This window comes from Chelmon rostratus, chromosome 2, assembly GCF_017976325.1.
Source record: "Chelmon rostratus isolate fCheRos1 chromosome 2, fCheRos1.pri, whole genome shotgun sequence".
Classification (NCBI taxonomy): domain Eukaryota; kingdom Metazoa; phylum Chordata; class Actinopteri; order Chaetodontiformes; family Chaetodontidae; genus Chelmon; species Chelmon rostratus.
The window spans coordinates 10,818,064-10,840,380 of record NC_055659.1 but is presented as its reverse complement, the minus strand read 5'-3'; the positions used below and the strand labels follow the sequence as shown (position 1 = coordinate 10,840,380).

Sequence of the window (22,317 nt, the reverse complement as noted above, 5' to 3'; positions counted from 1 at the left end):
ATTTTAATTTACTCCTCCTTTGGTTGGTCATTATGTCCTGCTGACTGCTCAGTTACATTTTAATGGCTTTTGAAAGGTCTGTCTTAATTTCTGTGGATTGTTTTACTACATTTCCACGTTCCAGGTGATGTGATGGAAAACCAAATGCAAAAATGTTTATTTTACACCAACAGAAAAAGGTGGGGTAAAAAAATCTTTGCTGTGGTTATAAAGGCAATAGAAGTGACAGTAGAGAAGCCAACACGTGTGAGAACGTGGAAGTGAACAGCTGTCACGGGACATTATTTTTAGATTTCCACTGAATCTGGAGCTGAATCTTACTGACAGGCCTGACAGTTCAACAGTACTGCGTAACAGTGTTTTTCAAATACTCAGACATTGCTGAAAACACTCCCTATCTGTGCTCTCCATTTCACTTCTTGCAGTTCTGTCCTGTTTTACACCTGGGTGCTGTCATTCATAAGCAAGTTCAACCAAGCATGGGAATTCAGCACAGCGGAGGTATGAAGGTGGCTCGGGATAAAACAGGTTCCTGATGTGTACCGCTCAAAGTTGAAGTGCTTTAAGGATGTGCCATTTGGTTTTCATCTGTACGTACTGAGGAGATTTAACAGCCCCAAAGGTACCATGACAGTCCTCCCCACAGTGGCTCTCGCTCTGAGGCGGCCAGTACCCTTCTTCACAAATGCTTGTTGGATGTCAAACCTTAGTCCTTCTAACGGATCCCTTATCAATATATTAGATTTTACTACACAGTAAATTAGACTTCAGCATGGAGCAACTGCATAAGCGACAATGTATAAGTAGCAGCAACACATCAGCAACAGGCAAATTAAGGCATGACAATAGAAAACATGAAGGAATCAATACAAAAAAAAAAATCATTGCAATATAAATGCGCATTTACATGGATTGCGTTGCATCTGATTAGGGCTGAATGACACCTCGGCCTAAATATGGCGTGTTTAGATATATTTTCCCACCATCTCACAGACCCTGGCCATCAGGGTCAATAAGTAACACTGCATTTTTACATAATCAATGTCTCAAACACCCTAGAAAGAGATTAATGGCTCCCATTAAAGCAACATGCATACAGTATGAGCAGAGGATAATGAAAAATGCAATGAAAATTCTGGATGTGGGAGTTCTGACATTATAATGTGTGAGCCATCGTCTTCTAAATCAACATGTGGTCACCTGGTGAACTGAGTATCTGTGACAGGGGGCTTTCAACCATAACTCTCACAACAGGAGCTGTGATTACCATTTGGCATTTTTGTCTATAAATTAACTGTTTTGTGATCAGGTTGTCCAGCTAAGATGAAAACATCATGAATACAGCTGTATCTATGAATCAAATACTAACCCTAACCAATAAGACTCAGTGTTTTAAAGTGTTTGATTATGATTAATACTATTTCTTATCATCTGACAGACTATATCAAACAAATTTGAAATCTGCCAGTGGCTAAACAGAGACAGTTATCTAGTGAGACGGCTCCTCTCAAAGTTTTTCTGTTCAGTAACAATGGTTGTGCACTTGGCTTCACCAGCACCTAAAGTCAAAACACTAAAGCAGTGGTGAAGAAAGTAACGGTGCTCATGTGAGGATAACAAGCTTGGGAGAGGCTTTTCTTATTCTGCGAGGACACAGAGAGGTCATCCTAGCCTTGAGATGTCAGCGTAATTGGCACAGAGAGCTGTTGATTCACTTCAAGAGAGATGTGTCGTGTTGACGTGGTCGAGAATGGAGCTGCATGCCTGTTTGATGGCGGATAACGATTCTGAATGGAGCCTTTCATGGAGGCCTTGAATCTGTTACAATGGTAATGAGTGAAATGCTTGTGGTTGTTTATCTTTGCTTTGAATCGTATTATTGCTGTTGAGTTTTTGCACTACAAGCAGAAACTCTGCAACATGTACCAGAACTTTGTCAGTGAATGACGGCAGCCCAAACTAATGTAATGATGGACTGGTTCATCACTGACACGATGCCTTCCGACATTAATGCCCACACTATATAAATAAAATGCATTTAAGACCACATAAGATGACTACGGCAACAGAAAATTTGAGAGAAAATACATAAGAGAGACACTGATCATGCAAGGGAACAAATTAATACAATTAATTAAATTAAAGTCTTAAAATGTGCACAACAGACCGTATTTTTAAAGTCAAATCTGCATCCAGATGTCTGCCATTTTAATTTTTGCCTATTTTTAAATTACAGAAAAGACTGAGATGGATAACATTTGAAACAATGACATTTAAAAAAAATGTTAAAAAATGTTTTTTATCTGGGTTGTATGTTCTCCATTGTGTTCCTCTGTTGTGCCTTTCTAAAAGCAATGTAGTATACATAAAAAAGTGAAGGTTCCCTGCAACTCAAGTTGAAATACTAGTTAAAAAAATAAAAGAAATCGATGAACATTTTCTAGCAAACAGCAAACACACATTCTTCTTGAAAGATTGAAGGCTACATGGGAATCCAAAGCAGTCAAAATTCTGCCTGTGTGTGGTTCCTGTTTAATAGATTTACAGTAGTAAAGTAAGTGCCGCCCACAGACACTACCAGAACACTCATCATGAGTACACAAATAACTAAGCTGCTTATTGCTACAGTAACTACACTCCTCCAAAATGATGTCTTTTCATCAAACGAGATGCAATTCTATCTACGCACTGGGTCAATATCCCCTTCACGTCAACCTGTGTCGAGTGTCTCTGCGATCATCACGTTCGGCAGCAAGCCCAGAGACACATCTGTTCCATTCTTCAGTACCTTCTCACTTGTTAGTGTTTTTCATGTTGAAAAAGCAGCGTCATTGTTCACTTTTGGCTCACAGACAGTTTTTTTTTTTTTTTTTTTCAAACAGCGCAGCTGGAGGCATCAAACGTCAAATTCAGGTCAGGCACTCATCTTGCATACATCAAACATTATACCACTGCATCTTGTGGTGCCTTACACATAAAAAGATTCTGCAGATGGTGAGATATTATATCATTAAGAGCCCATCTACATGCATGCAGATGACAAATTTAAGACTTACGTGGTCACTTATTGTTTCATATTGTAAGTAAAAATAAAGATTTTCGATATATAATTCATCTTCAGAAATCTTAACTTGAGATACTGGCTGAGTACTGAGCACTTCAATGAATAAACTGAAACATGTGGCACACATAGCTATCATGTAAAAGCAATAAAATGTAGAATGCAGACTGTGAGTGCAAATCACCAGTTTGACACCAGATTATTTCAAGACAGCTGTTGCAGAGTGGGGATTTCTGCTTCAAGAAGCAGGGCAAAGGAAAGCAATCTTTAAGGTTAAAAACTCCACACTGGTAACGCCAAAACAGGTTGGTACAACTGTAAATGGAGTTTTGAACCTTTCACAAAACTCTTGCAACAGTTGTCAAAACAAAGCACATCGTTTTATTTGCAGTCCTAAAAGTTGTAGCTCCACAAGTTTTTCAAATGTACATCCAGCTGTTTTTGATTTTCAAAGGTCTATTTTGTATTTAAATGACTCTCTTTACAACTGAGAGGCACTGATCTGATGCTGTAAAAAAACACACCTAAATTACTTGTTGTTTTATTTGCTCCAGTTGTGAGGTGTGTTCCAGTAAACACATTAAAAAAGCGACTTGGGTGGTATGAAGAAGAGTGTGGATATGGACCACTCTTTGGTTCACAGCTGGATTCCACCAAACATTTCCCCCATTTATCAAACCACAAGCAAACTGAAAAACAGGTGCAGGTAAAATTATTAGTAGTCTTATTTACATATGATTACTTCAGAACATTTTTGGGTTTTATGATGCCAGTGCAATGCATCATAAATATTAATAAGGACTTATCAGTACAAATGGCTGCTTAAGTCAGTTAACCTGTTCTGCTCTATGTCATTTGCTGATGATGACACTGTCTGCCTTTATTATAGTAAACTCAGAAATGTTGATTGCTTTTGTTGTCAGATCAATGTAAACATAAAACACTGACATATTTGTTTTTGGTCATTGTTTTGGTGTGAAGCCCCACAACTTTACTGTTTTGTTTTTTTTTTCCCAGTTCTCGTATTCCTGTAGACATTTTTATGTTCTTTTCAGGTTTTTTTTTTCATTCTCAACCTGGTGACATCACTTCCTCCTAAGACATCATAAAGAACAGGTTACATCAGAGGCCAAGCGCTGTATTCCATGATAACAATACAATCTCATTTAACCAGGAAATCTCAAAGAGGGAAACCTGACTACATGTTTAGAAGTACAATTATAAATGCACCACACTATCAAGTTTTTCAAGACACATCTAGCTGATGTCGTGAAAACCAGGTCCTTTACAGAGGTGATGGGCAAAAAGGCAAAAATATGATACCCTGCAGCGAGAAAATCAGGAACTCAAGAGAAACCCTCAGAGAGGAAAAATCTCTGCTGGTGCAGGAGCAGCTGAAGGTCTCAGAGACGAAGCAGCCAGTAAAAAAACCCCACAGCTTCATCAGATCCTGGAACTGAGCAAGAGGCTTCGGGCTGAAAAAGCTCATTTACCGAGAAGCAGCGTCCGACCTTTGTGTGAGAGGACGAGCTGTGGGATCAAGTGGATGCGCTCAAAGATCTGCTCCAGCTGAAGACCAGGGAGAACGAGGCCCTCCCATCCAAAACCAACTCCCTCAAAGTCAAGCTGAAACCCTGCGACAATTTTGACGCAGACAAGCGGGACAAAAGCAGTCAACCCCAGGAGACATCACCCCACCTTTGTGGATGCTGTCCCTGCTTTTCAAACAACAGCAACAGAGGCAAACTCACAAAATGCTGCCTGTTTTCTACCTAGAAAACAATGATTATGTGGCAGTAGAGAGGCTCAGCAGTCGTGACTGCAGCCACACAGGATGCAGGTCTAGGTTCAAACCCAGAACTGGAGCTGCTTCCTGCCTCAGTGGGTTTACTCTGGGTGCTCTGGTTTTTCCCACACCACAAAGAAAACGCAAGCATATACTTTTGCTGTCCAATCAGAAAGCTCATTTTTCGGTAATGGATCTCATCTCTTGCCTCGTGAATGTTTGAATGAAACACAAGCACATCATCAGTTTCAGTTCTAATATTGGAGGTGAAAAAAAACCCACTTGATTCAAACACATGAAGGAAAACCTACACTTTGCATTTTTTTTAACATCTGCTGAACTCTGGCTGCATATAAATTGGTATTTAAATGCGGGGTGAAAAGGGAGGCATGAGACTCTATCCTGGAGCTGCATTTGAAACTGTAATGGAAAAAATAAATAAACATGATGGTATTATATATAATGTCAGGTATGCACCCCGGGCTAAGGTAGATGACACAGACTCACTCACAGGCAGCGAAACATACACTCAACATTTGATTATCTGTTTGGATTTGTTTGGGCAAAAAATTCCATGTTTTACGCACTTCATTTCATTTTCACTGCACGGTCAATTAACCTTCACCGTCTTCTCAGAAATTGTTACAGTACCACTACAGTTTCCTCATCTGTATCCTCCGTCATAGCACACTGAAGGTTACCATGAGTACATTTTCTTTACCTGTCTCTCAGCCAGCTGTGTAGTGAGATAAGGGCAAAGTATCTTAAAATAAATAGCATGCCGTGTCATTCAAGGTTCTCTTTTGTGCCCTCATACAAACATACAAGCATGTGGGAAACTGTACTAGATAGAATCACGTCTTCCCTCTTCCTCGCTGGCTTCCTTCCTTTTCTTTTCACACCTACCTACCGTGACTCCCTTTTCCTTTTCACCTTCCTCCTACTAATCTGCTTGCCTTTCCTTATCCATACCTCCTCTCCTCTCTTCCCATTTGTCCCACTATCACATTGTTCAGATATTCTTATAATATTTACAAATTTGTGTCTCAGATTTCTCACACACTCGTCTGAGTCTCAGTGCAACAACAGCCCGCTACGACTCTCTCTAAGGGTGAGCTCGAACATGAGACTTCAGAACACGTCATGGACAAACACATATTTGTGAAGCAGGCGACAGAATAGTTATTACTTCATGCTACCAAACAAGACAACTTAAAAAGCAACATGTTTAAAAGGTGCTAAATGTGTCAATTTGTGGTTCCCTAAAGTAAAATTTACTGTTGCGTCTTGTCACAGAAAAGTTGGCATCCCCTGACAAACAGATGCCAGAAGGCCTGTCTTTGTGCTTGATGTGGAGAGGAAGAAGAACGATCAGAGTCTGTAACAGCTCTTGATTACAGCAGAACAACTTCATCAAGTAAGCTGACATGAAACAAAATCCAACCCAGTTGCAAAACATGTAGAGGCTGCCAGTTTTTTTCCCACTAGTCTTGTTTATGACATAACGAAAATGGACAAATAACGATAAAACAGAAAATATACTTTAAGAGGGTAATGAGTTTTTAGTACAACAAGGCCTGAGGTCATATGAAGAGGACATTATTTGCACATACTGTACTGTACTGTTTAAAGCTGCTGGTGTTTACTGTACAGTCGTCCGTGTTCAGTGCTTTGTTATTGCAAGCAAAGTGTGAAAAACAATCATTATACCTCACTGGCAAAAGGAGAGTCCTAAACAATTAGGGACAGAAAAAGAAAAAGACATGAAAGAAAAAGATGAAAGAAAAAAAATTGGAGTCCAGTGACAGCAGGAAATGAGAGTGAACAGTTCAGCCTTTTCAAGCTGGATGCTCTGAAGATGGATAAAGGATCGTTCAGCGATGCCAGAATTTCTTGTTTTCAGATCAATGTAAACATAAAAGACTTAACTAAATGAATTAAAAACTAATTTAGTAATAATGTAATAAATAATTAAGTTATTACACTGATGGTGTGAAACATTAACTGTTGGGGAGTGAAAATCAGTACATGCATGATTTAAGTGGCAAAAGCATGAATTTAATTACATATTTCATTTGAATTATTTATACAAAATGCTACAGTAGTTTTACAGCTGCACTAATAAATGTTTGTTTTGGAGCATTGTTTGAAATAAAGTCCCACAACTTTATTGTTTTTGTTTTTTTTCCAGTTTTTGCATTAATTTTTTTTTTTTTATTCTCAACCTGGTGACATCACTTCCTCCTAAGACATCATAAAGAACAGGTTACATCAGAGGTCAAGTGCTGAATTCCATGATAACGACAGAATCTCATTGAAACAGGAAATCTCAAAAAGAGAAAGAAGCCATGAGCCAAAAAAACAGATGCTCAGTGGCAAAAAATTGCTCAGAGAAAATCTCAAAAAAAAGCTCAGAAAAGAAGAGTCGCTGTGTATCCGCCCAAATGAAGCGGAGACCCTGAGAGCTGAGATGAATAAATCAATCAATAAATAAACTTTGCTTTTTCTTGTGAAAGGACTGCTTATTACAGAGATTTGTCTGCCACTAAATGATGAACAGTTCAATCTACAGAGAAAACACAAGCAAATACAGAAACACTGCAAGTAGCAGAGACCATGTTAGCCTGTACACCATGTGCACATTATTTGGACAAAACTGCAGATACAGTATGTGATCTACACCTGGTGGAGAGCATATACCATATCCAAATCAGAATGATAAGACTGAATTCAACTTTCATTGTTTAAATCGTTCTGTATCTGCAACATGTTTCTGGATTTTGTATCACCCTATCACCTTCAGTTCTGATGGAGAATAATGGTGCCTTAAGGCTATATTTGAACTTTGTATACAGAAAATGCTCCATAAGATGTTGTGGGATTTTACTTTGTGTTTTTTATTCCTTTAATAAAATGCTTGACTGCTGATATTAAATTGATCAATGTAAGTCAACACCTTCCGTACACACCTGGGAAAAACACTTTATCACTATAAAAAGAGGATGACACCACTTCTGTGGGGCTCTAAAGAAGACTGGTTGGCCGAAATGCATCAGCCTAAGAGGCTAAGCTGAGGCCAGAGCACTGTGAGATTTTTTGTGCCACTGGTTTGTGACTCTATGACTTTATAGGTGATTTCTGTGCACATGTTGTACTGCTGCTCGACCCAAAAAGTGTAAGTGACACAGTACTGATGAAGGTTATTGTCGATGTGAATCAAGAGCCAGTGTTGAATTTTCATCAGCCGATTTCTCTCTTTCACCGGGATCTAACTAGAGGTCATGGTATGATAACATACACACTCAAATGGAATGTGCATGTGTGTGTGTGTGTGTGTGTGTGTGTGTGTGTGTGTGTGTGTGTGTGTGTGTGTGGATAAAGCTTTGATCATTTTACCATACCAGTAGGAGAAAGAGAAATGGCGAGAAAGAACAGAGGTGCTTTAGCTTCCCAGACACCACTATCCTTTGCAAGTTTAATTCCTTTTAAATGAGTTTAGGTGGTAAATGAACCTGTGTTGGAGCTAAATTAAATTCCACAGCTATCATTAGAAAGGTTTCTATTAAAGAGTCTTGTGTTGGGAAATTGGCTCCAAGAGCATCTTGGCCCGATAAAGGCAGGAATATTTCTAATTTCCTACTAGCTGCACTCGTTTTGACCCCAGGGGTTCTGCAAAGCAGCAAAATAGCCCATTAATAGTACCTGAAAGCAGGCTGCCATAGAAAAGCACCACAATAAGTAACCTCTCACCATTTGTGTGAAAGAACATTCCCACTTATAAACCATGCAGCTCCAAATTCCAGTTCTGTTCTGTTTCAGCGTGGCGCAAAGATCCTAAATTATTAACAAAACAATGTATGTCATTCCAGAATTAATTGGCGATCCAAACTCCTCACTTATGTTTTGATTATCCAGCTGTTGCTGTAAACACAATACCTCCAGCACTAAAATACACAGAAAACACAATTATTTACAAATCAAAACACAAGAAACCACACACCCATCTCACACAATGAGATCAAAAACAGCAGAGGATAATTTAGATATTACATGTATGCATTAAAAACTGAAAAATTCAGACTATTGATTAACTCCCAACATGAGAGGCTTTGTTCTACCCAGTGTTAATTAATCCCTTTACATTGAGCCGGGTGCCAAGCTGAGAATGCAGTTAAGCATACCTTTCATCAGAACCAGGCCTGAGATTAATGCTTTCTTTATTGCCACCAAACTCACTGCTCCAGACTTGTTTATTGCAGTTTCATGGTGCCATGGAGATCATTGGTCAAGTTAAGACAATTAACCTTATTTACATCTTCTAAAATATTCATGAGGAGCACAAACTTCAAGACAAAGCGGGCAAACATGGCTTATCAGTCATTGAAAGATGCAATTTTCCAAACTAAACAACAGCAGTGCTGATGCACAAGATGAAAAAAACCTCTGGCTGCACATTTGAGTGCGCTGAAGAACAAGTGCTGTGCAGATATGGTTTACCCTCAGACAGAGAATGAAACCACAATAATTCTGAAAATTGACTTATCCTTCAAACCAAATGCCAACATTTGCTGGTTCCAGATTGTCGAATGTGAAGTTTTGCTGCTTGTGTTTGTTTCATACAAAATATGTTTGGGTTTTGGACTGTTTGAATAAGAGGGAACTTGTGATAGCCATTTTTCACTTTTTTTTGTTGCACCTTGACCCCAAGGCTCCAAAACAGACTTGGACAGTGTTCTGTTCAATAGGTCATCCAATTCCCTTCTGACCCTCCAGAACAAGTGGACAGGACAGCATTAAGTCAGTGCCTTCCAAAAGAATTTACTCCACCATCACAATACTTCCTGCTTTGCCCCTGATGGACAACAGTCATAATTACAAAGGCTGCTCGTCAACGCTTGAACATAAACAGATGTCAGGAAAATATTGTACATTTGCTGAAATGACTGATGCTGTTGCTTTTATGGTCTCTTTGGTTTATACTTCATTGAGTGTCTGCATATACAGTATAAGCCCAAGCAGACATGGGCATGACAGAATTAGAATGTGGACCCTTGTGGCTATGCAGACGTGGAAAGTACAATCTCACTGGCTATCATCTGACAATGTAGCCTCTGGGGGCAATGTGTAATGTTTCTGGGCTTCTGGTGTAGCCAGCAGATATTTAGATAACGGAATTCCTCTTCTGTGCACCGGTCACTGGTTACAGTCCGATTAGCAACTTTCAAACTCAACATTGCAAAAAAATGCAGATAAATGAAAACAAAATTAATAATAAGCTAAATCTTTGTCAGACAATAGCTGATGGGTTCAGAGATTGCGTTGTGCCCATGCGTTGCGCCTCTGTTGCTCTCCTCACAGACTGTTTACCTACATGCAACCAAAGCCTACTCCAATGTGATTGGTCAATACTACTTCGACCACGAACAGATTACAAGAATGCTTCCGAAACCAAAATCTTGTCATTTGCCTGCAGATCCTATGTTCATATGTAGACATCTGTTCGCAGAGATTATGGAAAGTATGATTTGAGTTTCATACATTCACTGGAAAATTCATCACTGTGATCATTAGTTGCATCATGTGCATATGTATGACAGTGTGGCTTATGAATGTGGACCCTGTAACAAAACTGAGGCAACAAATGAAGTTGTGTTTCTTGGCCATTTCTTTCTGTTTCGACCGACCCTGCACCGTCGAGATCCTGTGGACCCAAAACACCGACTCGTCTGACCTCTCTCTTTCTCCCTTTGGCCCCTAGGCCCAGTCCACATTGTCTAATAGAGATGTTGAGCGGAGAACACAGAGGGGAGCGAGCTAAAAGTCTCTCTGAAGAAAGAAGCAGATTATATATAGCCACTGATTAAGGCAGAGATGGGAACATGACCTACATGCATAACAACATTTTCTCTCACTTTCTGCTACAGAACAAGCCTCCGTCCAGGACCAGGACTCTACAACTGGGAGAATCACTCTAATTATAACACCAGAGTCAGATTTCAATGCACACCTCATTAATATTTCTCTCATTATTGGGTTAATAATGTTTTTAGAGGCGTGGGAGACTTGGGAGAGCCGGTGGCGTGCCAGCGAACCTTCGCTTCCATTGCACCTGTCATGCAGGTAAAAACGACCGCTCTCATCCACTGTGCCTGTATTGTGTATCAGATTATAGTTGAAACAGATAACTCCCTTTCACACACAGAGCCTGTGTTCTCAAAATAGCTGTTCCCCTGGGAGACTCATGGGGGATGAGGGGAGGAAGGGGGAGAGAAAGATAAGTTAGGGAGAGAAAGAGAGGGGGAGAGAGAGGGCTTTCTCCTGCCTCATCAATCTTTTGGATCCTGTCCCACTGACACCAATGACCGTGGATCCGGCCGACTCCAGCAGCAGCCGCAGGGAGCGGACCTCGCTGAGATTCAATCCAGATCCTTTTACCAGCCACCTGAGGTTGATTTAACACCCCTGTTCCTGGACAGTGAAAGCGGCTGATTATACAGCCAGTCAGTCCCTTTTCCCCCTCATCTCCCTCAGATCCAGACCATTACCCAGAACTGCTGCGCTGCCCTGTGTAGGCTCATGCAGACACGGAGAGGACGCGGAGAGGCAGGTCATAAAGGCGAGACAAGATCAAAGGCAATACCTGTGTGTGTGTATGTGTGTGAATGAACCAGCATTTGAACGTGTGTATGTGCTCTTTGGGTATATATATTCATCTGATCAGAATGTTGACATGGTTGACAGTCAGCTGTCAACGTCAGAACTTTTCACACTAACTACATTTACATGCACACTAATTTCTGCTATTATTCCAAATATGACAATATTCCAAATGTTATACGGATCAATTAAACAGCATTTTCCTTCGAGACATGTGGGATATGCTGATGTTATTCTGGCTTCAGGAGACATGGACATGTATCTAGTACATTCAGAATATAGGTCTTGTTGGGGTTTGTACTGCATTTTGCGACACATGGCCTCTGTTTTCGGTCAGCTCTGTGGGTTGCCTAGCCAACAGTTTGCAAGGATGAGGTGGAGACTGGTGCACAAAAGAAAACCCACATTACTGGTTGGACAGAGACTTACCTACTCTTAAACATTATGAAAGACAGCTTTTTGGATATGTGCAGATATCGTGACGTCAGCCTTTTCAAGATGGTGGTTGAATGAATGAAAGAGGGAGACTGTGTTTGTTGATGGATTATGCACAGCTGGATGTAAAGAGAAAATGAGTGGAACACTCACTTTCATATTGTATTTATTGGTATAAGAGTGACAACCAGAATATCTTGTGCATGTAAGCGTAGTTGCTCTTACAGAATGGCAAGTGTGTTCACATTTTTTGTATCCTATTGGCTGATTCTCCATTTGCAGGCTTCACAAACGGTCGGCTACAGTTAACGTGTGTGTTTGTTTGTTAATGTGTGTGTTTTCTGCCAGAGGCTCCGTTTGAACATAAATTATGGACTACAAACCCATTCAATGGGGACAGATTGTTGAACTGCCTTGCTGAGGAGCTGGAGCCTCAACAGCTCATTGTGGCTGCTCCTTCTTGTTCCATTAATACCTACTATTGAAACCTGATCCACTGTCATAAATGCCAAAAATGACCATGTCTTGTTTTGTAAATGCGTTTTTGATAACTTGTTGAGGTGACAAATACATACCAAACCAAATTTACGCATATACACAATTATGCGCACAAGTAACCGAACCGATGCAGATAAAAACCATTATAGATTTGTGCTCTAGATTTATTCACTTTATGTTCGGTAGTTGTAAGGTTTTTCCCCTGTGGCCTCTTATGTGCATTGACAGATGGGTTATTGGTGACCTCATTACCTCAGCATATGTGCATTCAGCAGGTGAACCGATCGACAGGCGATAGGCAGGAGGGAACTCTGAGCCTTGTGAAAGGCTGCTGGCTGCTCACTTGCAGTTGTAATTATGCACAGATTAGCCTCTCTTACTGCACATTAACGAATCCGGAGGAGGTTGGGGGGGGCATTTGTACATATTTTATTTTCACCAGCTTGCTTTTGTTTTGTTTGTGTGGGTTTGAGTTCTACAGAACAAAGACTGTACTGCACCTGTTCGTGTTGGTTTTTCTTTTTTACATATTTAGTCTAAGTTTGCAGGGGGATAGGGTGAGTCGGTGAGAGGGAGCCTATGTTTTGGTTGTTTTGATTAAAGGAGGTTACAGTGCATGGTTCTGCAAACAGCTGAATACTGTATTGATCATATTCAGATTTATATTTGACAGCACAGAAACACAGCCTGGTATCAGATAATAAAAATCATACCTTCTTATTTTAAAGGCTGTAAAAATATCAGTAAAAGATTTTTTGTGCTGTTTTAAATCCCCAAAATTCTGAATTCAGGCAGTAAGAAATCAAGCTTTGCTTTCTTTTATCTACATTTGTACTCTGGGACTCAAAGAAATGTGGTTGGATTCTGTTGGGAGGAGCAGAAAATGAACAGATTTTTATCGGAGAAGAGCACAGAAAGTTTGAACATACACAGTATGTATTCTCTTAGATTTGGTTTTGGATTTTAGATATTTGATCTGGCACAGAAATATGCCGAACAAAATCTCACCATTTCTATTTCTATTAAATACATACAACTGTGTGGCTGGGTAGAGAAAACATGCTGCATTTGAACACTCACAAAATGATTACATGAGCCCTGAGCATGCATCAGGTGATAGTTTTCCTCACAGCAAATGACTGTCCTTGGTTAGGGAATAGGATCACTATTGTCGGAGCGCTAGATAGACTCTCAGTGCTGCTGCCGATTGTGTGTCCAACATAATGGCTCCACACTCAAACTCATTGTTCAGGATTTGCAATTTACATAATGCTTTCACCTTGGCATTTCTATCCTTTTTCATGTCCAGCACAAAAGACCCTCTTATAATACTTCACAACATATATACACCACACACAAAAACACTCAAATACTATAGCGCAGATAAGGTCAGGCAGCCTTTTCAGAACAGAGACTAATGTCTGGAGACCCATGCCAGACTTCATTCAAATTCATTTGGTTTCCATTTCTTTATCTGTGAAAATACAGAACTTGGCGACACTGACCACAACCTGCAGCATAATGTTTTCCACAGTTCATGATTCTGAAATAACTATTGGAGTGTCACCTTAAAGGACAGAAAGTTTCAGGTCTGCCAGCCAAACATGTCACTCAACAGGAAAACTAAACATACTTAGTTTGAAAAAAAGTCACAAGGTCACATCATTAGGTATCTTGTTAAGGGTCATACAAGGTGCAGCATGACAGCACACACATTCTCCTGTCCAGTATTCTTAGTCTATGAGAAGATCACTCTCAGTAATGAACACTGCAGAAAATAGCACTTTAGTCACAATATGAGTAGTCTGTGGTGTGGAGAGGTGTATTTGTATAAAAAAAAAAAAAGGTGTCCTAAATGGCATTTTATTTAACAGTGTTTTAGCAATGTACATCAATCCTCATTAACAGATAATGGATAGGTTCACATTTTCAAGTCTGTCTTAAAGTTATAATTCATATGATTTCATCGTGTTTGGCGATTTAAATCCAGCGTGGGAATGACGGACTCCTCCACCAAGGGTGAAAAGTACTGTATAGAGAGGTACCCAAACATAAATGAATTGAACTGAATGGCTACCGCACAAAAATATGACAATAAATAGTATCAAAAAAGGCCGAGCATGACCATACATACATGGAGTTATTGGTTGCTACAATTGTTCCTACAACTCATAGTGGCTGTGAGGACAATTACAGTGTAAGTATTTGAGTTAAACAACTCAAGTGGATAGCTTCCAAAGTTTGGCTAAACAGAACTGGAATTGATATATTTAATAATGGAGTAATCACTTAGGGCATTTGTCAAGAGAAAAAAAAATGGCATTACTGGCTCCTGCTTTTCAGGATGCTACTTCTCTCTGAAGCCTTATATTAGCTTCAACTAAACTTAAGAATGCATTTTTTACACAAAGTGAGAACTGTGGCTTTCACTTCACTTGTATTGAAATAATGAAATCAAACCAATTATGCTTCCTAATGTACATACTGTATGAGCATGTGGGTTTTAAGACAGACTTAAACCACGTGAACCTATCCTTTAATGCTTCTCCTGCCTGATCATATTGACAGTCATTTATCCTCATGTTGTCCAACATGTCTGTTACTCATCTGAATAAGTGAAACAAATAAATTTAATTTCATTCCAAATGTCAATTTTGCTCTGACTTTATAATGCAGTTAAATTAATTCCTCACAAGGCGTTTTTATTCTGAATGCTTGGGCCATAAATATGGTGCTCCTCGTGTGGCCCCAGTTGGGAGAAAAGCCATGCAGGAATGCAATACAGAAAAAGGTTTTTCATGAAACATCTTTCATGAAACAAATTCAAAAGATTCCAAAGATCTGGTAGTTTATTGAATAAGTATGAACTAGCCGATTAATCACCGTTAAAAGAGGTTTGTTTCAAACATCAGTATCATTTTAATCATAATGGTAAAGCCCTGTTCTACATCTTGGGTCAGGCTGCAGGTTATGCATCATTTTCTCAAAAGGACAAAATTGAAAAGGAGGTCCTTAGCGCACACACAAAACTTGTGTAGCATCTGGGCATCTTTTCAATACTCAGGTGTATGCTTTCACTGTCTCCTTATCTGATGAGCTGAAGTGATGCAAACAAAATGCTCGAGTGTTTGTGCTGGTTAGACAAATGGTACAAGGCTCACTCTTACTCACACTGGCAGCCTCAAATAAGCTGCAGCATACTGGAATATGGGGGCAGGCTGTTTAATGCTCATTTAAAACTCAAAGCACTTTTCATTAATTATTCAATTTATTTAAAAAAAACACAAAAAAACATCTAGTGCATCCATTGACATAATAAATGATTGCTTTATATAACAAATGCAGTAAAGCAGTGAACAACAAGGATGCTTACAATGTGCACATGTGTATGAATGTATTTACCTGCGTGTATGTGTACGTGGGTTTGCACATGTCTATTACTCACCCTAGTGTCGTCATGGTGACAATGGTGTACCAGAAGGAAGCTGGGATGCTGGTGAACTTGCTGGAGCTGGATCCCTTCTCTGCGTAGAACATGACTGTGGCGAAGATGATGATGGCCATGGTGAGTGAGAAGAGGAGGAAACCCAGCTCTGAAGCACAACTCTTGAGTGTATAACCCAGGATCCGCAGGCCCTGCGAGTGACGGGAGAACTTGAAGATACGAAACACTCGAAACACTCTCAGCGTCACAAAGGCGCCGCTCACGTCCTCGTTGTTGGTCATCACCAGGCCGATGTAGTACGGCAAGATGGCCACCACATCGATGATGCTCATCACGGAGCGCATGAAACGGTAACGGCTAGGCGCGGCAAACAGGCGCATCAGGTACTCCACTGTGAATATCATGACACAGGCGGTGTCCATGCAGAAGAACGCCACTGTGTAGCGTTCACCACATGGCATGTCTTTCTGGTTGGCGGTGGAACCACAGGGCACCGTCTCCACCACATTAGTGATGACTGAGATGGCGATGAAGAAACCTGTGACATAGTAGAAGACCAGGGCCATGGTGGAGGTGTGGGGGTTTTCAAAGGCCCGCCACATGGTCTCCCTGAAGTTCATGTTGGGCAGCTTCTGGTCCTTGTTCTCCTCCTGATCATCCTGCAGCCGCTCTAAATTCTCCCTCTTTCTGTCCTTGTACTCTTCGTAGCAGCAGTCACCGATGATCTCAGGAATGATGCCGAAGAAGGTCAACTCCTCATCGTAGGCCGAGATGCACTCGTGGCGGGGGTAGTGGAGCTTCCCTGTGCGGTAGAAATTGAGGATGCTCCTGAAGGCATCAGGGTCCCGGTCAAAGAAGTACTCCTTGCTTTCTTCATTGTAAAAGAAGTCTTTTTCAGAGCTGCCCAGCAGGGTGTCAGGGTAGCGGTCCAGAGTTGTTCTCCAGGTCTGAAAACGACGGCCGCTGACATTGAGGATGATCAGCTCATCCTGCCTCTTACTGTTGTCTCTTGGTGCAACAGGCATGGGGCAGTTGGCAACAGGCATCCAGCCAATGGCTGCTGCCCGGGCAAAAGGGAGCCACGCTGCTACTCCTGTCGCCATCGTGAAGCAGAGTCTTTAAAGTAGTCCTCCTCACCTTCAGAGTTGACTTTCCTCAAACTCAACTGACATCTGAGGGATAAATGGCGACAAAAATTAGAAACAAAGCTGGAAACAGCAGCACACTAGATGATCAACCAAAACATCAGTTTTTACCATCATGGCACAAAACAAAGTAGGATAAAGGCTGAGACATTTTAAATTCCCTGTGAGCTTTTATCTCTATTCAATTTCTAGTCACCTCGGTTTTCAGTCAAAATTCAGCAGAATCTGCCCAAAATGTCATTCAGTTGGGAGGAAAACGCTGATAAATTGCAACCACGGAAGCACAAGTGCCAGGCAACCAGCACACAGGTAAGGATGAAGTCTAATCTCAGTTCTCTTCAGGTTTTAACATACTACTACCTCAATGTTAAGCTTATAAGACATTTAAACTCCATTATTTCTACAGATATCTAAAGCGTGTAACAATTTGCATGCACTTGGCCAATAGCAATCTATTGAGCTGCATTTGTGAACCAAATGAGAACAGTTAGATGTACAGTGAATACAGTGCAGTTAATCTGTTAAACTAACAGCATCAGGAGCATTAGTCAAGACACAAGTAGAACTACAAACCTATCTGTCCTGAGCAGCATCATTATGTGACCGACAGGGAGAAGCGCAGACTGTCAGGACTCAAACTAACCTGTTGAATCGGAATAAGGAGGCAACTGCTCCACATTTATCTACATGGAAATGTAATTACACAATTTCTCCAAGGTTTAATTTCAATTAAGAACATTATTGACCTGAAATTGTTTTAAAAACAACGCATATCCCCTGGTCATGTTAATTTGGTAGTAGATGTAGGTTAAATTGCAAATGTTTACACATACCTTATATATATTAAAAGTGGCATAACATTCGTTTTAGACACTGAAAATACTTGTTTTCCACACACATAGCTGCTGAACGCGAGATGCATTTGTGCACTGAACACATGCTAATTTAGAAACGCATTTCAGCATATTCTCAGACAGAAATGGAGTGAAACGATCAGGTAGCAAGCATAAACACACTCACCGATAAAAGTGGAGGGGGGGAGGGAGGGGAGCAAAATCCCAACTCTTCCAAACAGAGTGAGACTTTGTGTAAAGACCGAGTCCTCAGATACAAGTGAGCGAATAAGAGCGCGGATCCATCCAGCGGGATGAAGCAGCGAGCGGCACCTCTCCTCACCGGCAGCCGGTCGGTCGACGGACTCCTGCACCGAGCAGCGCGCACACGCCGTGGCTGATGGAGCGGGATTAAGCAGCCTATGGAACCACGCAGACACTCAGAAGAAACTGGTCTGCTGCGGGATTTGTGGACGTCCCCTGACTGGATCTTACATCCTGGCTTTCTTTCGTTTTCCTCGTCAGTGTTTGGAAAGTGAAATGTGATGGAGAGGAGCAGCGCGCCTCCTTTTCTCCAGCACAAAGTACAATGTGCGTCTCTCTCACTGTGCCAGCTCTGTGTCATCAGCCCTCCTTCCCCCTGCCTCACTTTCCCATCATATGTGATAGACCCACCCTGTCACCTTGGCCTCATACAATATTATGGAGCTGTATCGTTTACTGTTGATGGCCAATACAGTTTAGTGAACTTATTATGTTTTAGTGAGTTAAGTAACAAAGGCTGCAGAATTACTGTCCTAATTTATAAACTAATTTAATGAAGGATAATACCAACACATTATGCCTCATACAACATTATTCCCATTTTCCAGGAAGGCTTAATATGACTGGATTAAACTTCTTGAGGGGCCCAGGGCAAAAATTAGTTAATCCCCACCACCCCATCCCCAACCCCCTCATTCCTCTCACTCTGTGCAACTATAGACTGTTTAAAAGAAGTGGAAGGAGCCACCGAGACGTCACCCATTGGTTTGTGGATGGCCATTTTCAAGCCTTGAGTTTGGCACTTTAGCAGTTGTCGTCTTGTTTGTTTGTTTGTTTGTTTGTTTGTTTTTTTGGAGCTATATGGGTCCATATTTGGACAAGCTAAGTCATCAGCTAAAGCTAGCGCTGCCAGCTAGCTTGGTTAGCCAGGTGCATCCGTAATGCACGGTAACTATGATATTACTGAGGATGCTAATTATGGCTTGTTAAAATCAGGCTTAAAACAAAAATAAGCAGCCAACACTAACTTCGGGTGTCTTTTAGTGCAACTGAACGCTGAACAAGACATTCTGTGTCGTCGACCAAAATGTTACCATTAACTAAGATCGAAAACATGAACAACACCCAACACGTTAAGGCAGGCATGGGCAAACTACGGCCCGAGGGCCATATGCGGCCCGTTACAAATTTTAATCAGGCCCGCCCAACTTGTAGAAATTATATTAATAAACCTTGTTAATGTTTTATTTTCCCTGCAATTCTGGCTTTTCGCCAATAGATGGCGCACTCTAGATACATTGAGCTTTGTTGAGGTGCGGCGTATTACTCCACGTTTGCGCTTTACTCTTCGACCCTCAGCCCTTCTGTAAAGATGAGCGGAGCTAAGAAAAGAAAAGTGGACAGAGAATGTCCAGTTTTTAATAAGGAGTGGACAACTAAATATTTTCAACTGAACACCGATCAGCTGCTGTATGCCTGATATGCCAAGAGACTGTGGCGGTGTTTAAAGAATACGATACAGCAAGAAAACTGACTCCAGACTTTGATGCGCTGGATAAAAAGGAAGACCAACAACACTGTTCCCACTGAAATTAAAAGTACGTTTCTCCGTTGTGTTATGTAAAAAATGCATCTGAAAATAATTTCTTCAATAAGCCTTACATGTTACATGTCCTGTCTGTTAAGGGATGCACATATGTGGTGCTCAGGTGTACGTTCTCAAAACCGAATTCGCAAATGCAGCGCGATCAAATATAACGCGCTCCACATACTGGCGCGCTGTCACTGTTCCGTCCTCGCGCTGCTCGTTGAGTTTTGGCATTAGGGATGATTGAATAGAAGGAGAGGACAAGTAGACCTGCATCTCCTACCGTTTTTTAAATAAAGACAGTCAGGAGGAGAGTGATGATAATGATATCCTGAAGGATAACACAATTTTCAGTGCTTTAAAATAATAAAAAAATATTTGATTCATTTAATTTTCAGTGTTTTAAGAGTCGTTTCAATAAATAGCTAAATTCTGTGGGACTTCAAAGACAGATATTTAGTTGTAATGCTTTTGTTCATTTTCAATTGAAATTAAATTACATGTTTTCTACATGTCCCGTGATATTTTATTTTCTCTTATGAAGTGGATACCAAAACACTCCATCCATCTGCTCCTGGTCCGGCCCCCCAGTCAAATTTTAGAACCCTTTGTGGCCCACAAGTGAAAAAGTTTGCCCACCCCTGCGTTAAGGGATATTTTAATGTACACAGTGCCACTAGCACGCATATGCCTCTATCTTGATTGACAGCTCGCTGTGGTAGTAACTTGTCAATCACAAGATAGCTGCACCTTATAGCATATCCTGCATTGTCCTCAATTTTACTCTAAATGGGACCATAACTTACAAAATTAAGTATACTGAACAAAGCTTATTAGGAAACTGAGATAACAAATCAAGCAAGAAGTTAAGTAAGTAAGTTCATTTTGCTCATAGACTTCTATACATAAGACTTCTTTTTGCAACCAGTGCTGGCCAATAGATAGGATGCACATTTAAGGCACTTCTGCACTGGCTTCACTTTTCAGATCTAGAGGCTACGTCCACTTCTTTTATACAGTCCTTGTTTGCAACGTGTAGTTTTTTGTTTTGTTTTTCTTTTCACCTAGAATACCGTTTTGTTCAGAGTATTGTCCCACAAATGAAATTTGTTTGCACTTGCTTGTTCACATTTCACAAGAAAAACATACAAATACACAGAATAAATACAGCCAACAAACATGGTCATGTATTCATGGCCCTTACTACATGTACATCCCCACATATTACGTACAGTACACACACTCACATACACACAAATCAACTATATGCAGAATTCAGTGAGATATGTTATTTGGGGCTGCAATGACTGAAACTTCTACCAAAGCGGACCCTCATTTTAAAGTCCTGTATCTGTGGCCAGACGGAGGTTATGTGAAGTGTGGATTCAGTGGGTGTCATTAGCTATGGTGAGTGATGTTATTGAGGTCTGAGAGGTTAAGTGTAGGGAGGCTAATGATGGTCAGCCTGGTGAAAAATCAGTGGGAACAGTACAATATGATTATGCTTTTGTAGAGTAACAACAGGAGATTGTTTATGAAAAGCAGCGTGTTGGTCAAGAACTGATTTATTCTCTATAACGAGTCCAAGGTACTTGAAGCTGTCAACCCGTTCAACTGTTTTACTGAGGATGGAGGTGGGATACGGTCCAAAACAACACTTGCTTAATGTAACAGCCTCGCTCCGCAATGCAGGGGCCAATACTCATTCCATTCAAAAACAATGTCTGCTGTTGTGAAAAAGTAAATGTGTTGTACTCGATTATATAATACAACCCCTTAATTTTTCAAATTTAATATCGGGGGGTAAAAAAGGTCCGACACTCAGCCATTATAGCACTATATAAGCAACAAGAATAAAAAAGAAGTAATTATTATCTTATTTCAACACAATAAGGTCCTGTCAAGATCAGGTATACAAAGCAAGACCCACATGAAGGCCCTTATCATTTCATTTACCCAGCTTGGTTGGTGCATACTCCTAAACAAAGCCTCGGTTAAATTAGTAGTCAAGTCAGTTTTATTCATACAGCCCAATGTCACAAATTTGCCTCAAGGGTTTTTACAATCTGTTGAGTACACGACACCCTCTTTCCTGAGACCCTCAAGTCAGATCAGGAAAAACTCCCCCAAAAGCCCCTTTACCTGGAAAAAAAATTAACCTGTACAAACTTGAGCGTACAGAGGAGCTTTTGGAGCCTGTGGGCAGTCACCTGCTCTGCTTGGTTGGTAATCCATCCTTGGGCTCTGCATAATGAATTAACAGTATATTAATGTTGAGTAATAGCTGGCTATGTTTTAGAAATTTGCATGACACCACTCATTTTGGAAGCCATGACGTAAATATGCCGACAGACTTAAGTGATTCTTAATCAGTTTTAATGTATTTTCTTGCAAATTAAATAATAACTTCAACAAACAGCTAATCCGTTCATTTAACAACTTTTTGTATGAACAACTAGCCACAAAAGTGTTAAGTATTGCACTAGTACTAAAAATTCCCTCCACCATCATTTTCTCAAACAAGCCTTCATCATCAAACTCTGAGCAAAGCAGAGAGTGGGTGTCAGAGGAAGCCCTGCAGAGCTTCGTCATCAGAGATGAAGAA

At 40.6% G+C, this 22,317-nt stretch overlaps 1 protein-coding gene across 1 annotated transcript in view; it reads right to left on the bottom strand.

The window, feature by feature from the left end:
* LOC121622689 (potassium voltage-gated channel subfamily D member 3-like) overlaps window positions 1-16,985 on the bottom strand; it is a 78,925-nt gene extending 61,940 nt beyond the window's left edge. Inside the window, exon 1 of the mRNA XM_041959599.1 lies at window positions 15,883-16,985. Coding sequence (XP_041815533.1) covers window positions 15,883-16,985 — 1,103 coding nt within the window. The remainder of the gene's footprint in view (window positions 1-15,882) is intronic.
* Window positions 16,986-22,317: the final 5,332 nt, after the last annotated feature.